Here is a 14,847-nt window from a genome sequence, read left to right as displayed (position 1 = left end):
GAAATGTAAGGAAAAATGGAAAAATTCATAATTTTCCCAAAATTAATAAAGCAGACCAAAAAATCAAATAACATTTAGACTATAACAACACTATAAAATTACTTGACCTCACTGATATTTACGGAACTCTGCAATAATCACAGAATACATATTTTTTCAAGTAATCACATAAGACCTACATACTGGCCATAAAGCAATATTCAATATATTTCAAAGGACTGAAACAAACCATAATGAGTGTTCTCTGACCATAATGGTCACATTAGAAATCAACAACAAAAAGATAATGAGAGAATATCCAAATACTAGAAAAGTAAATGCCATTCTAAGATGTCTAGACTCTATCCTGTAGTAACAGTGGAGTCATTCACGAATTTTAAGTAAGGAGACCTAATTTGGGTAACTGGGCGAATAAGCATGCTAAGTATGGAGACAGAAAGAACAGGAACAAGCAGTTTTTGCTGGGTATAGGAACCAGAAAACACAACTATGCATTCATTCCAGGCTTCACCTTTAATGTAAGAATATCAATTCCAACTGCTGCAGCTTTTTGCTGTTTGGTTTAGGGATTTAATCTAACCCCTGTCCCAGCTGACTTCATTTTCACATTTCTTCTTGTCTGTTACTGTGGGTTCTGCACCTTGATACATGCTTTTCCATTTGATCACTTGCTCTTCCTCAGTACTATCTACTCAGGTTTCCAACTAAATATTCCATTCATAAATTAGATCTGCTTTTCAGCTCTCTCTTAGTTTAGCAACCAGGTCCTTGAATTGTTGTGGGACTTGAGCTATGTGCCCTGAGGACTCTGTTCCTCAAATCTGCTCTCTGGCTCATAGGTACTGCAAGTATAGATGAGCACAGCATCATCCCCACTCTCAAGGTGGATTCCTGCACAGTTTAATGAACAATTTCACCTAGCTTCTGCCTCTCAGGGAACAAGTTTAGACAATAAATTCAATTTTGGACTTTGAATTTGAGGTCCTTGAGAGCATCCTTGTGGACACATACAGAAGACAGTTGGAAATAACGAACCTGGGGCTCAGGAAAGAGACCCACTAGGAAATACAGATTTATGATTATCAGCAAATAGGTTGTAATGAAAGCCCTATGAGTGGATGAGCTTGAGCAAAGAGACTATAAAATAGGAGTCATTAATCTGACAGGCTTCTGGCACATCTATGCATCCACTGAAATTGTGGGTAATAGGAGTCCTTAATCTGATGGACTTTTGTAACATGTAGGTATCTACTGAAATTGTGGGTAAAATCTGTGTATTCATATGTCTGTATTTCTGAGGTGGGGATCCACATGTTTCATCAAATTCTCAAATAAGTTCTTAAGTCTAAAAAGGTTAAGAATCTATGCAAGAAGGCTAAGGATGTAACCTAGACAGCACTATTTATTGAAATGTGCTATAATTTTAGGATTATAGACTATGGTGGAATAGGGTACAAAATATGTTAACATTTCATTACCAATTTACTATGTGAATCACAGTAACCATGAAGCATGATTATCTATTCAATATTGGGCAATATGTCCCTAAAATGTGCTGACTCATTATTACTTGCAGACTACCCAGAATTGTACAAAAAAAAAAAAAAGAAAAAACCAGCATTTTTAGGCCTAGAGATCCACATTCTAAATTCTCAGTTAAAATGTGATTCTTCTCCCACTCTCACACCATAACTAAGAAAAACACCTTCCCAGGCCGGGCGCCGTGGCTCACGCCTATAATCCCAGCACTTTTGGAGGCCGAGGCGGGTGGATCACGAGGTCAGGAGATTGAGACCATCCTGGCTAACACAGTGAAACCCCGTCTCTACTAAAAATACAAAAAATTAGCTGGGCTTGGTGGCGGGCGCCTGTAGTCCCAGCTACTCGGGAGGCTGAGGCAGGAGAATGGTGTGAACCTGGGAGGCAGAGCTTGCATTGAGCCGAGATCGCATCACTGCACTCCAGCCTGGGCGACAGAGCGAGACTCTGTTTCAAAAAAAAAAAGGAAAAACACCTTCCCCAGCCACCTCTTTCTCTGGGGCCCATCTCATATCATAGCTAACAATCAACAATCTCTTTTCAAGCACTGCTTTATAAAAACCTCATGACCATCAGTGCTGGATACATTAGCATCTGACTTATTACAGGCAAAAAAGCATTGAAGATACACAGGATTTACTTTGCAAAAAGGTCTTATGAAATCTACCCTCACAAGACAAGAATGTCAGTTTGTATGCATTACCACAAAAGGCCCAAAAACACCATTATAGTTCACACTTCATCTTTTCTTCCTCAAAATTATCTGTCACTTTAAAGATAGGCAGAGACAGGAAAAAAAAAAAAAGGTGGGTGTTTTTAAATTTCAGTGTGTTATTTTGAAATCCTTTCAAAAACCAAGAGTGTGTATGACATAGATTCTTTGGTCACATGGATTCAAACCATAGCATTCTTCCCAACCCATCACTCAAGAAAGCAAAGGATAATCTAGCCAAGCCAATTTGCATGTAAGAAAACTATAATGTCTTCATTTTGCTATTTTTAATGCTATAAAACCTTCAAAATAGCACTGTACATGTATCTTGGTAATAAAAAAAAGCCTTTCACTATTGTGCAAAGGAGAAAGCTATGAATTACCAACTACAAAGAGCTCACAAAACTTTAATACATATAACACTTTAAGGAGTGGCTCATGCTGGCTGGGCACGGTGGCTCACGCCTGTAATCCCAGCACTTTGGGAGGCCGAGGTGGGTGGATCATGAGGTCAGGAGATCGAGACCATTCTGGCTAACACAGTGAAACCCCGTCTCCTAATGAAAACTTAAAAAATTAGCCAGGCGTAGTGGTGGGCGCCTGTAGCCCCAGCTACTTGGAAGGCTGACGCAGGAGAATGGCGTGAACCCTGGAGGTGGAGCTTGCAGTGAGCCGAGATAGCGCCACTGCACTCCAGCCTGGGAGAAAGAACAAGACCCCGTCTCAAAAAAAAAAAAAAAAGAAAGAAAGAAAGAGTGGCTCACGCCTGTAACCCCAGCACTTGGGGAGGCCAAGGCAGGTAGATCACTTGAGGTCAAGAGTTTGAGATCAGCCAGGCCAACACGACTAAACCCTATTTTTACTAAAACTAAAAAAAAAAATTAGCCAGGCTTGGTAGCGTGTGCCTATAATTCCATCTGAGACAAGAAAATCATCACTTGAACCCAGGAGACAGAGGCTGCAGTAAGCCAAGATTGTGCCAACAGAGCAAAATTCTGTCTCAAATAAATAAAGGAAAAACTTAAAAGATAGTTCATAAAAGAATATATACATATAGCTAATAACTGAAAAATGTTCAATTATATTAATCAATGAAATCTATTAAAACCAACAAAAATCTAAAATAAATTACCTCAATTGTGCTGGTAGTTCAAAGGTTTTTTGTTTGTTTTTTGTTTTTGTTTTCTTGAGACAGGGTCTCACTCCATCACCCAGGGTGGAATGCAGTGGCACAATCTCAGCTCACTGTAAACTCAAAATCCCAGGCTCAAGCAATCCTCTCACCTCAGCCTCCCAAGCAGCTGAAACCACAGGCATGTGCCACCATACCTGGCTAACTTTTGTATTTTTTGTAGAGATGGGATTTTGCCACGTTGTCCAGGTGGGTTTGAACTCCTGAGCTCAAGCGATCCACCCAGCTCAGCCTCCCAAAATGCTGGGATTACAGGTGTGAGCCATTGTGGCCAGCCCAAAGGTTTTTTTTGTTGTTGTTGTTTTTTAATATCAATAGATATCAAACACCTTTTAAAAATCTCATATACTTTACCCTGGTTTAATTCTACTTTTATCGGTCCTACCTTAAAAAAAAAAATCCTAAAATTGAGTATGTGCAAAGATGTTCACTGTAGCACAATCTGTCAAAGAGAAAACTGTAAACAACAAAATGGTAAAATCAATTATAGAACATCTACTAGGGAAATATATTTTGTTTGTTGATTTATTCATTCATTTACTACTGTGTTTCAGAAAGAATTTAAGGTGGCGTCTATGAAGGTATAAAACTACAAAAATTATGTTTAAAAAGCATGCACACAATGGGAAAATGCTCATGAATATTAAAAGGGCTGGATACAAAACTGTGTGTATATAAAGGTAAGATGATATATGTAATCTTACCTTTGTTTAACATAATGCAAAGGAGAGAAAATACATCAAAATATTAAGAAAATATGTGTAAATAAATAAGAAAATTTAAAAAAGAATAATATGTGTATATGTATAGGTGGTAACATTACAGGTGATTTTTATTCTCTTGTCCTTTTAATTTTGTAAGTTTCATATAATGATTATATTTTTATAATGGAAATATTTATATATATATGAAAAGCATAAAGAGGATAGTGATTATTTTTTTAATTTGCCCTCATATGTGATGGTTTATAAGAAGGCAGCTCTTCTCATATAGCTGCTAATGATGAACTGAAAAAGGGAAATAAAAGTAATACCTAAGAGAAAGGAATTCACATAGAAATTAATCTCATGAAATAAATGTGGCATAAATTTGTCAATTAAAGTTATCAAAAGACAGAATAAAGAGATGATATGGCATATGGTTGTAGGGAGGGAAGGACATTGATATAAACAAGAGAATACCAGACAAAGCCAAGGAATTTTCACCTTGGAATCAAATAGCTTATCAGTGAACTTACGCTAACACGGTTGTCTTATTTGAAATGTAGTTTCAAAAAATATATGTAAGTGACACAAAAAACTGCCGTTGACAGGGGCTAAGGAATGAAGAGTACGGGTACAGAATTTCAGTTTGGGAAGACAAAAAATGTTCTGGAGATGGATGGTGGTGACAGTTGCACAACAATGTGAATGTATTTAATGCCACTGAATTGTGCACTTTAAACATGTTAGAGTGGTAAATTTTATGTTAAACAGATCTTACTGCAATAAAGAAAATAATATATAAGGTCTGATTTGAAATAGACTCAACTGGTAGGCTATATAATCTAATTAGCTCTGAGTTTTCAGCACTTTCCGAAACAATATTTTGTAAAGACGTGAGCATAACTTATTAAAATAAAAACTGTAATGTCACTTTAATAGCAACTTTCTCTTAATCAGAAGACTAGTGTTTAATAATTTTTCTAGTGTAACCAATGTTTAGCCTTTAGGTATCCAAAAATTATGCCTCATCTAAACAAAGGTTTAAAGTAAAGTGGCTATTAGATTTACAGAAAGAAAGAAATCAGAAGTAAGGTCACTAATAATTATAGTATTTATGCAGATCTGCAGTAATTGGCTGAGAATAAATCTCCCAACAGTGAGTTTTACTCCTAGAAACTGAGCAAAATACCCTAAGGAGTATCCCCAATTAGCCAGTTATCCTTAAAATGCAGTGGAAGACTTCTGATAAGAAAGTATTCTACAAATAGAATTTTTCTTCATTTTTTTTTTTTTTTTTTTTTTTGAGACAAGGTCTTGCTCTGTCACCCACGCTACAGTGCAGTGGCATAGTCTCAGCTCACTGCAGCCTTGACCTCTCAGGCTCAAGCAATCCTCCCACCTCAGCCTCCCAAGTAGCTGGGACTAGAATCATACGTGACCATGCCTGGCTAATTTTTATATTTTTTGTAGAGATGGGGTGTCACTATGTTGTCCAGGCTAGTCTTGAAATCCTGGGCTCACTCCCACCTCGGCCTTCCAAAGTGCTGAAACTACACGTGTCAGCCCTATTCTGGGCCCAAATTTTTCTTTTTTTTTTCTTTTTCTTTTTGAGATGGAGTCTCGCTCTGTCACCCAGGCTGGGGTGCAGTGGCATGATCTCTGCTCACTGCAAGTTCCGCCTCCCGGGTTCACGCCATTCTCCTGCCTCAGCCTCCTGAGTAGCTGGGACTATAGGCGCCTGCCACCATGCCTGGCTAATCTTTTGTGTATTTAGTAGAGACGGGGTTTCACCGTGTTAGCCAGGATGGTCTCAATCTCCTGACCTTGTGATCCACCCACCTCGGCCTCCCAAAGTGCTGGGATTACAGGCGTGAGCCACCGTGCCAGGCTGCTGGGCCCAAATGTGTCTAATTCAAAATAATTTTCTGATCATTAAATAGCAAGAAATAAAATAAGAAAAAAAGTATTCGGATCCCAAATTCCAAATCTAGTTTTCTCAGTTGCTTTAAAAAATCTCACTTACCCTTCGAGTGTTTTCAAGAATTTTGGGATCAGGTTTTCCATAGTTAGGTGGGTTGGCATACGGGTCATATCCAAGTTTGGCAAGCATAGGAGCAATCACTGCCATGTCTTGTAAAACATCTGGCGGTATCTTCCCAACCCATTTGGATAGAGCTGCTACATTGACCGGCTTGATGACTTGGTCTGTAGATCTCTCCACTCTGAAAACAACGTAATATGAATAAATGTTGATTTAAAATTTAGAAAGTCATGCTTTAAAACCACTATAAATTATGTTTTAATGACTAATGGTTTTAATTGTCTGGATTACAAAACAATTGAGAAAGAGGGCTCTAGTCAGGTCTGACACTATTTACCAGAATTAAAAAAGAATTTAAGATTGTCAGGGATTATTGGCAATCTCAGATTTCTAGAAATAGGAAAAAGGGTTAGCTGAAACATCTGCATTAAATATCTTGACACTGTAATTACAACATCCAGGAAAAAAACAGTAACAAAATAAAGATACGGCTGCTTAGAAAAAGTGCCAGTCAACTTACTTGAAATGCTTACCAAAAAAAAAAGACAGACGGATGGATGGAAAGAGGGACAAACAGATGGTAAAACAGATGGACAGTGATAAAGGAAATACAGCAACATGTTAATGAAAGAATCTAGCTGGTGGGCATAAGACTTTCAATTCTTCTGTACATTTTAACTTTTCATAACAAAATGTTGGGGGAAAACGGCCAACCATAAACCACTAAGAATGTAAAATATTCACTTGTTCTATTTTCCTGCTGACTTCCTTAAAAATCTTATTTTCTATAGAAGAAAAAAAAAAGGGCTGTTTTTTATTTTCAATATTACAGGATTCAATATTACAGAATAAATGTGTTCTACCTCTTGACATGGAAATTTACTCTAAGCCTGTAGTGATTATACTCACAGTATTTGACTAAATAACTAGCAACCTCAGGATAAAACGTAGCATGAAATGACTTTTGGATTTAAGCTGGATCTGAATTAGATTTTGGTCAATGACTATAAAATAGAAATGCTTAAAAGAGACTTTTATATCCTAATACATAAAAAGTCATTCAAACATAGTATTCTAAGAAAAGGTAAAGGCCCTTTTAATTAAGAATATGACCCCTCACTGAATAACCATTATCTGATGAGGAGTCTCCTAAAGGGGCTCTGCTTCTCAAATAATAGAAAAACAATTCCTCTTCCCTGGGATTCGTGAGGCTACCTGCTCCAGGTTTCCCCCCTGCCTCAAGAGCCATGTTCCTTTCTCCCTTTTCAAATATTTCTCCAGGACTCCACTTAACCCACTGCTCCCTTCTCTCTATCTGTTCTCCTTGTATTGCTTCATCCCTAATGTTCTTTGCTTGACATTCTTAACCTGTGTAAAGAACATCCTGGTTTGCCCAAGACAGGTCCAGTTTACACCTAGCATAATTTACCCCAGTGTAATTATTAAAAGCACCTGCCATTCACTCCCATAAGTGTTCAGAAATGAGCAGAGGATGTCATATGTGTATTGCATAAACCGTATTACTTTTCTAAAATCCAAAAAATTCTGAAATCTGAAACACATCTGTGTTAAGTATTGGGGTCACACAGAGAGTCCTGTATATCATGACTGGGAAGCTGGGCTTACCTTGAGGATAATAAGGAATAAATGAAGAATGGTTTTTTTGTTTTGTTTTGTTTTGTTTTTTTGAGACAGAGTTTGGCTCTGTCGCCCAGGCTGGAGTGCAGTGGCGCGGTATCGGCTCACTGCAAGCTCCGCCTCCCGGGTTCACACCATTCTCCTGCCTCAGCCTTCTGGGTAGCTGGTACTACAGGTGCCCGCCACCTTGCCCGGCTAGTTTTTTGTGTTTTTTTTTTTTCAGTAGAGACGGGGTTTCATTGTGTTAGCCAGGATGGTCTCGATCTCCTGACCTCGTGATCCGTCTACCTTGGCCTCCCAAAGTGCTGGTATTACAGGCGTGAGCCACTGAACCCAGCTGAAGAGTTTTAATAACAACTAATATGAACAAAGTACTATTATTAGCATTCAGTGCTGATAACTATGGGAAGAATAATTGGAGAATGAGGCAAGTGGGGTCAGGAAAATCGGTATAGATGCTCAACATATTAGAAGAAAATAAATGATTAAGGCTTCAAGTAGATTAAATGAATTAGAAATAGAGACAAGACAAATTCCAAAGATAATTTTTAAAACTACGAAGACACTGGGAGACCGAAGTGGATGGATCATTTGAGGTCAGGAGATTGAGACCAGCCTGGCCAACATGGCGAAATCCCCTCTCTACTAAAAATACGAAAATTAGCCAGGTGTGGTGGTGCATGTCTGTAATCCCAGCTACTTGGGAGGCTGAGGCAGGAGAGTCGCTTGAACCTGGGAGATGGAGCTTGCAATGAACCGAGATCACACCACTGCACTCCAGCCTAGGCAACAGAGTAAGACTCCATCTTAAAAAAAAAAAAAAGGAAAGACAGTGGCCGAAGAAGAGAAAGGAGTCTATGATTAATTCATACTTGACTTGAAGGACAGATGTTTGTCTGTCATTCAATAATATAGATAGTATGAAGAAAAAGCATGTGGGTTTTTTATGTTGTTGCTTTTTCTTTGACATGTAGAGAAAAATAAAAAACATGTAAATTAACAGTAATCAGAAGGTCACCAAAAATCTAGAGAAAAAATTCTAATTGACTGGAATATAGTAGATGCTCACTAAACCATGTCTATTATTATTTCACACTGATGATAGCTCTGGTTCATCAGAATAGTGAAAGCCATATTTATCATTATGATTGAATAAATGAGTTGAAGAAAAAGTATAATCATTTCCTGTCTGAAAAAGAGCTCTAAATTAAAAGACTTTGGAAAGGCTTTGCTATATAACCACTGAGTTTATAAGAGCCGCTAGCAGCAAATGCAGTCAACTATGGCCTCTCAAGGGGAAGAACACAGGAAACCTATGCATATCAGTCAAGTGCTTATCTTTAAGATCAGCAGAAATGACATTTTATACATATCAAGCATAAAATTCAAATTCAACAGTCACTTCTTTTTTATTATTTATTTATTTATTATTATTATTATTATTATTATACTTTAAGTTCTAGGGTACATGTGCATAACGTGCAGGTTTGTTACATATGTATACTTGTGCCATGTTGGTGTGCTGCACCCATCAACTCATCAGCACCCATCAACTCGTCATTTACATCAGGTATAACTCCCAATGCCATCCCTCCCCTCTCCCCACTCCCCATGATAGGCCCCGGTGTGTGATGTTCCCCTTCCCGAGTCCAAGTGATCTCATTGTTCAGTTCCCACCTATGAGTGAGAACATGCGGTGTTTGGTTTTCTATTCTTGTGATAGTTTGCTAAGAATGATGGTTTCCAGCTGCATCCATGTCCCTACAAAGGACACAAACTCATCCTTTTTGATGGCTGCATAGTATTCCATGGTGTATATGTGCCACATTTTCTTAATCCAGTCTGTCACTGATGGACATTTGGGTTGATTCCAAGTCTTTGCTATTGTGAATAGTGCCGCAATAAACATACGTGTGCATGTGTCTTTATAGCAGCATGATTTATAATCCTTTGGGTATATACCCAGTAATGGGATGGCTGGGTCATATGGTACATCTAGTTCTAGATCCTTGAGGAATCGCCATACTGTTTTCCATAATGGTTGAACTAGTTTACAATCCCACCAACAGTGTAAAAGTGTTCCTATTTCTCCACATCCTCTCCAGCACCTGTTGTTTCCTGACTTTTTAATGATCTCCATTCTAACTGGTGTGAGATGGCATCTCATTGTGGTTTTGATTTGCATTTCTCTGATGGCCAGTGATGATGAGCATTTTTTCATGTGTCTGTTGGCTGTATGAATGTCTTCTTTTGAGAAATGTCTGTTCATATCCTTTACCCACTTTTTGATGGGGTTGTTTGTTTTTTTCTTGTAAATTTGTTTGAGTTCTTTATAGGTTCTGGATATTAGCCCTTTGTCAGATGAGTAGATTGCAAAAATTTTCTCCCATTCTGTAGGTTGCCTGTTCACTCTGATGGTAGTTTCTTTTGCTGTGCAGAAGCTCTTTAGTTTAATGAGATCCCATTTGTCAATTTTGGCTTTTGCTGCCGTTGCTTTTGGTGTTTTAGACATGAAGTCTTTGCCCATGCCTATGTCCTGAATGGTACTACCTAGGTTTTCTTCTAGGGTTTTTATGGTATTAGGTCTAACATTTAAGTCTCTAATCCATCTTGAATTAATTTTCGTATAAGGAGTAAGGAAAGGATCCAGTTTCAGCTTTCTACTTATGGCTAGCCAATTTTCCCAGCACCATTTATTAAATAGGGAATCCTTTCCCCATTTCTTGTTTCTCTCAGGTTTGTCAAAGATCAGATGGCTGTAGATGTGTGGTATTATTTCTGAGGACTCTGTTCTGTTCCATTGGTCTATATCTCTGTTTTGGTACCAGTACCATGCTGTTTTGGTTACTGTAGCCTTGTAGTATAGTTTGAAGTCAGGTAGTGTGATGCCTCCAGCTTTGTTCTTTTGACTTAGGATTGTCTTGGTGATGCGGGCCCTTTTTTGGTTCCATATGAACTTTAAAGCAGTTTTTTCCAATTCTGTGAAGAAACTCATTGGTAGCTTGATGGGGATGGCATTGAATCTATAAATAACCTTGGGCAGTATGGCCATTTTCATGATATTGATTCTTCCTATCCATGAGCATGGTATGTTCTTCCATTTGTTTGTGTCCTCTTTTATTTCACTGAGCAGTGGTTTGTAGTTCTCCTTGAAGAGGTCCTTTACATCCCTTGTAAGTTGGATTCCTAGGTATTTTATTCTCTTTGAAGCAATTGTGAATGGAAGTTCATTCATGATTTGGCTCTCTGTTTGTCTGTTACTGGTGTATAAGAATGCTTGTGATTTTTGCACATTAATTTTGTATCCTGAGACTTTGCTGAAGTTGCTTATCAGCTTAAGGAGATTTTGGCTGAGACAATGGGGTTTTCTAAATATACAATCATGTCATCTGCAAAGAGGGACAATTTGACTTCTTCTTTTCCTAACTGAATACCCTTGATTTCTTTCTCTTGCCTGATTGCCCTAGCCAGAACTTCCAACACTATGTTGAATAGGAGTGGTGAGAGAGGGCATCCCTGTCTTGTGCCAGTTTTCAAAGGGAATTTTTCCAGTTTTTGCCCATTCAGTATGATATTGGCTGTGGGTTTGTCATAAATAGCTCTTATTATTTTGAGGTACGTTCCATCAATACCGAATTTATTGAGCGTTTTTAGCATGAAGGGCTGTTGAATTTTGTCAAAAGCCTTTTCTGCATCTATTGAGATAATCATGTGGTTCTTGTCTTTGGTTCTGTTTATATGCTGGATTACGTTTATTGATTTGCAAATGTTGAACCAGCCTTGCATCCCACGGATGAAGCCCACTTGATCATGGTGGATAAGCTTTTTGATGTGCTGCTGAATCCGGTCTGCCAGTATTTTATTGAGGATTTTTGCATCGATGTTCATCAGGGATATTGGTCTAAAATTCTCTTTTTTTGTTGTGTCTCTGCCAGGCTTTGGTATCAGGATGATGCTGGCCTCATAAAATGAGTTAGGGAGGATTCCCTCTTTTTCTATTGATTGGAATAGTTTCAGAACGAATGGTACCAGCTCCTCCTTGTACCTCTGGTAGAATTCAGCTGTGAATCCATCTGGTCCTGGACTTTTTTTGGTTGGTAGGCTATTAATTATTGTCTCAATTTCAGAGCCTGCTATTGGTCTATTCAGGGATTCAACTTCTTCCTGGTTTAGTCCTGGAAGAGTGTAAGTGTCCAGGAAATTATCCATTTCTTCTAGATTTTCTAGTTAATTTGCGTAGAGGTGTTTATAGTATTCTCTGATGGTAGTTTGTATTTCTGTGGGGTCGGTGGTGATATCCCCTTTATCATTTTTTATTGCATCTATTTGATTCTTCTTTCTTTTCTTCTTTATTAGTCTTGTTAGCAGTCTGTCAATTTTGTTGATCTTTTCAAAAAACCAACTCCTGGATTCATTGATTTTTTGGAGGGTTTTTTGTGTCTCTATCTCCTTCAGTTCTGCTCTGATCTTAGTTATTTCTTGCCTTCTGCTAGCTTTTGAATGTGTTTGCTCTTGCTTCTCTAGTTCTTTTAATTGTGATGTTAGAGTGTCAATTTTAGATCTTTCCTGCTTTCTCTTGTGGGCATTTAGTGCTATAAATTTCCCTCTACACACTGCTTTAAATGTGTCCCAGAGATTCTGGTATGTTGTATCTTTGTTCTCATTGGTTTCAAAGAACATCTTTATTTCTGCCTTCATTTCGTTATGTACCCAGTAGTCATTCAGGAGCAGGTTGTTCAGTTTCCATGTAGTTGAGCGGTTTTGATTGAGTTTCTTAGTCCTGAGTTCTAGTTTGATTGCACTGTGGTCTGAGAGACAGTTTGTTATAATTTCTGTTCTTGTACATTTGCTGAGGAGTGCTTTACTTCCAATTATGTGGTCAATTTTGGAATAAGTGCGATGTGGTGCTGAGAAGAATGTATATTCTGTTGATTTGGGGTGGAGAGTTCTATAGATGTCTATTAGGTCTGCTTGCTGCAGAGATGAGTTCAATTCCTGGATATACTTGTTAACTTTCTGTCTCGTTGATCTATCTAATGTTGACAGTGGAGTGCTGAAGTCTCCCATTATTATTGCATGGGAGTCTAAGTCTCTTTGTAAGTCTCTAAGGACTTGCTTTATGAATCTGGGTGCTCCTCTGTTGGGTGCATATATATTTAGGATAGTTAGCTCTTCCTGTTGAATTGATCCCTTTACCATTATGTAATGGCCTTGTCTCTTTTGATCTTTGATGGTTTAAAGTCTGTTTTATCAGAGACTAGTATTGCAACCCCTGCTTTTTTTTTTGTTCTCTATTTGCTTGGTAAATCTTCCTCCATCCCTTTATTTTGAGCCTATGTATGTCTCTGCATGTGAGATGGGTCTCCTGAATACAGCACACTGATGGGTCTTGACTCTTTATCCAGTTTGCCAGTCTGTGTCTTTTAATTGGAGCATTTAGTCCATTTACATTTAAGGTTAATATTGTTATGTGTGAACTTGATCCTGCCATTATGATATTAACTGGTTATTTTGCTCGTTAGTTGATGCAGTTTCTTCCTAGCCTAAATGGTCTTTACATTTTGGCATGTTTTTGCAATGGCTGGTACCGGTTGTTCCTTTCCATGTTTAGTGCTTCCTTCAGGGTCTCTTGTAAGGCAGGCCTAGTGGTGACAAAATCTCTAAGCATTTGCTTATCTGTAAAGGATTTTATTTCTCCTTCACTTATGAAACTTAGTTTGGCTGGATATGAAATTCTGGGTTGAAAATTCTTTTCTTTAAGAATGTTGAATATTGGCCCCCACTCTCTTCTGGCTTGGAGAGTTTCTGCCGAGAGATCTGCTGTTAGTCTGATGGGCTTCCCTTTGTGGGTAACCCGACCTTTCTCTCTGGCTGCCCTTCAGATTTTTTCCTTCATTTCAACTTTGGTGAATCTGGCAATTATGTGTCTTGGAGTTGCTCTTCTCGAGGAGTATCTTTGTGGCGCTCTCTGTATTTCCTGGATTTGAATGTTGGCCTGCCCTACTAGGTTGGGGAAGTTCTCCTGGATGATATCCTGAAGAGTGTTTTCCAACTTGGTTCCATTTTCCCCCTCACTTTCAGGCACCCCAATCAGATGTAGATTTGGTCTTTTTACGTAATCCCATACTTCTTGCAGGCTTTGTTCATTTCTTTTTCTTCTTTTTTCTTTTGGTTTCTCTTCTCGCTTCATTTCACTCATTTGATCCTCAATCGCTGATACTCTTTCTTCCAGTTGATCGAGTCGGTTACTGAAGCTTGTGCATTTGTCACGTATTTCTCGTGTCATAGTTTTCATCTCTTTCATTTCGTTTATGACCTTCTCTGCAATTAATTACTCTAGCTATCAATTCTTCCACTTTTTTTTCAAGATTTTTAGTTTCTTTGCGCTGGGTACGTAATTCCTCCTTTAGCTCTAAGAAGTTTGATGGACTGAAGCCTTCTTCTCTCATCTCGTCAAAGTTATTCTCCGTCCAGCTTTGATCCATTGCTGGCGATGAGCTGCGCTCCTTTGCCGGGGGAGATGCGCTCTTATTTTTTGAATTTCCAGCTTTTCTGCCCTGCTTTTTCCCCATCTTTGTGGTTTTATCTGCCTCTGGTCTTTGATGATGGTGACGTACTGATGGGGTTTTGGTGTAGGTGTCCTTCCTGTTTGATAGTTTTCCTTCTAACAGTCAGGACCCTCAGCTGTAGGTCTGTTGGAGATTGCTTGAGGTCCACTCCAGACCCTGTTTGCCTGGGTATCAGCAGCAGAGGCTGCAGAAGATAGAATATTGCTGAACAGTGAGTGTACCTGTCTGATTCTTGCTTTGGAAGCTTCCTCTCAGGGGTGTACTCCACCCTGTGAGGTGTGGGGTGTCAGACTGCCCCTAGTGGGGGATGTCTCCCAGTTAGGCTACTCAGGGGTCAGGGACCCACTTGAGCAGGCAGTCTATCCCTTCTCAGATCTCAACCTCCATGTTGGGAGATCCACTGCTCTCTTCAAAGCTGTCAGACAGAGTCGTTTGCGTCTGCAGAAGTTTCT

General features: G+C 38.8%; 1 protein-coding gene across 3 annotated transcripts in view; it reads right to left on the bottom strand.

The window, feature by feature from the left end:
* Nucleotides 1-14,847, bottom strand: part of TPST1 (tyrosylprotein sulfotransferase 1) — a 146,020-nt gene that overhangs the window by 61,367 nt on the left and 69,806 nt on the right. For all 3 annotated transcript variants that reach the window (XM_050783582.1, XM_050783584.1, XM_050783583.1), the window contains exon 3: nucleotides 6,171-6,369. In XM_050783582.1, the coding sequence (XP_050639539.1) occupies nucleotides 6,171-6,369 (199 nt within the window). The remainder of the gene's footprint in view (nucleotides 1-6,170; nucleotides 6,370-14,847) is intronic.

This window comes from Macaca thibetana, chromosome 3, assembly GCF_024542745.1.
Source record: "Macaca thibetana thibetana isolate TM-01 chromosome 3, ASM2454274v1, whole genome shotgun sequence".
NCBI classification, from domain to species: Eukaryota; Metazoa; Chordata; class Mammalia; order Primates; family Cercopithecidae; genus Macaca; species Macaca thibetana.
Note: the sequence above shows the minus strand (reverse complement) of the source record. Positions and strands in the feature narration are given on the sequence as shown.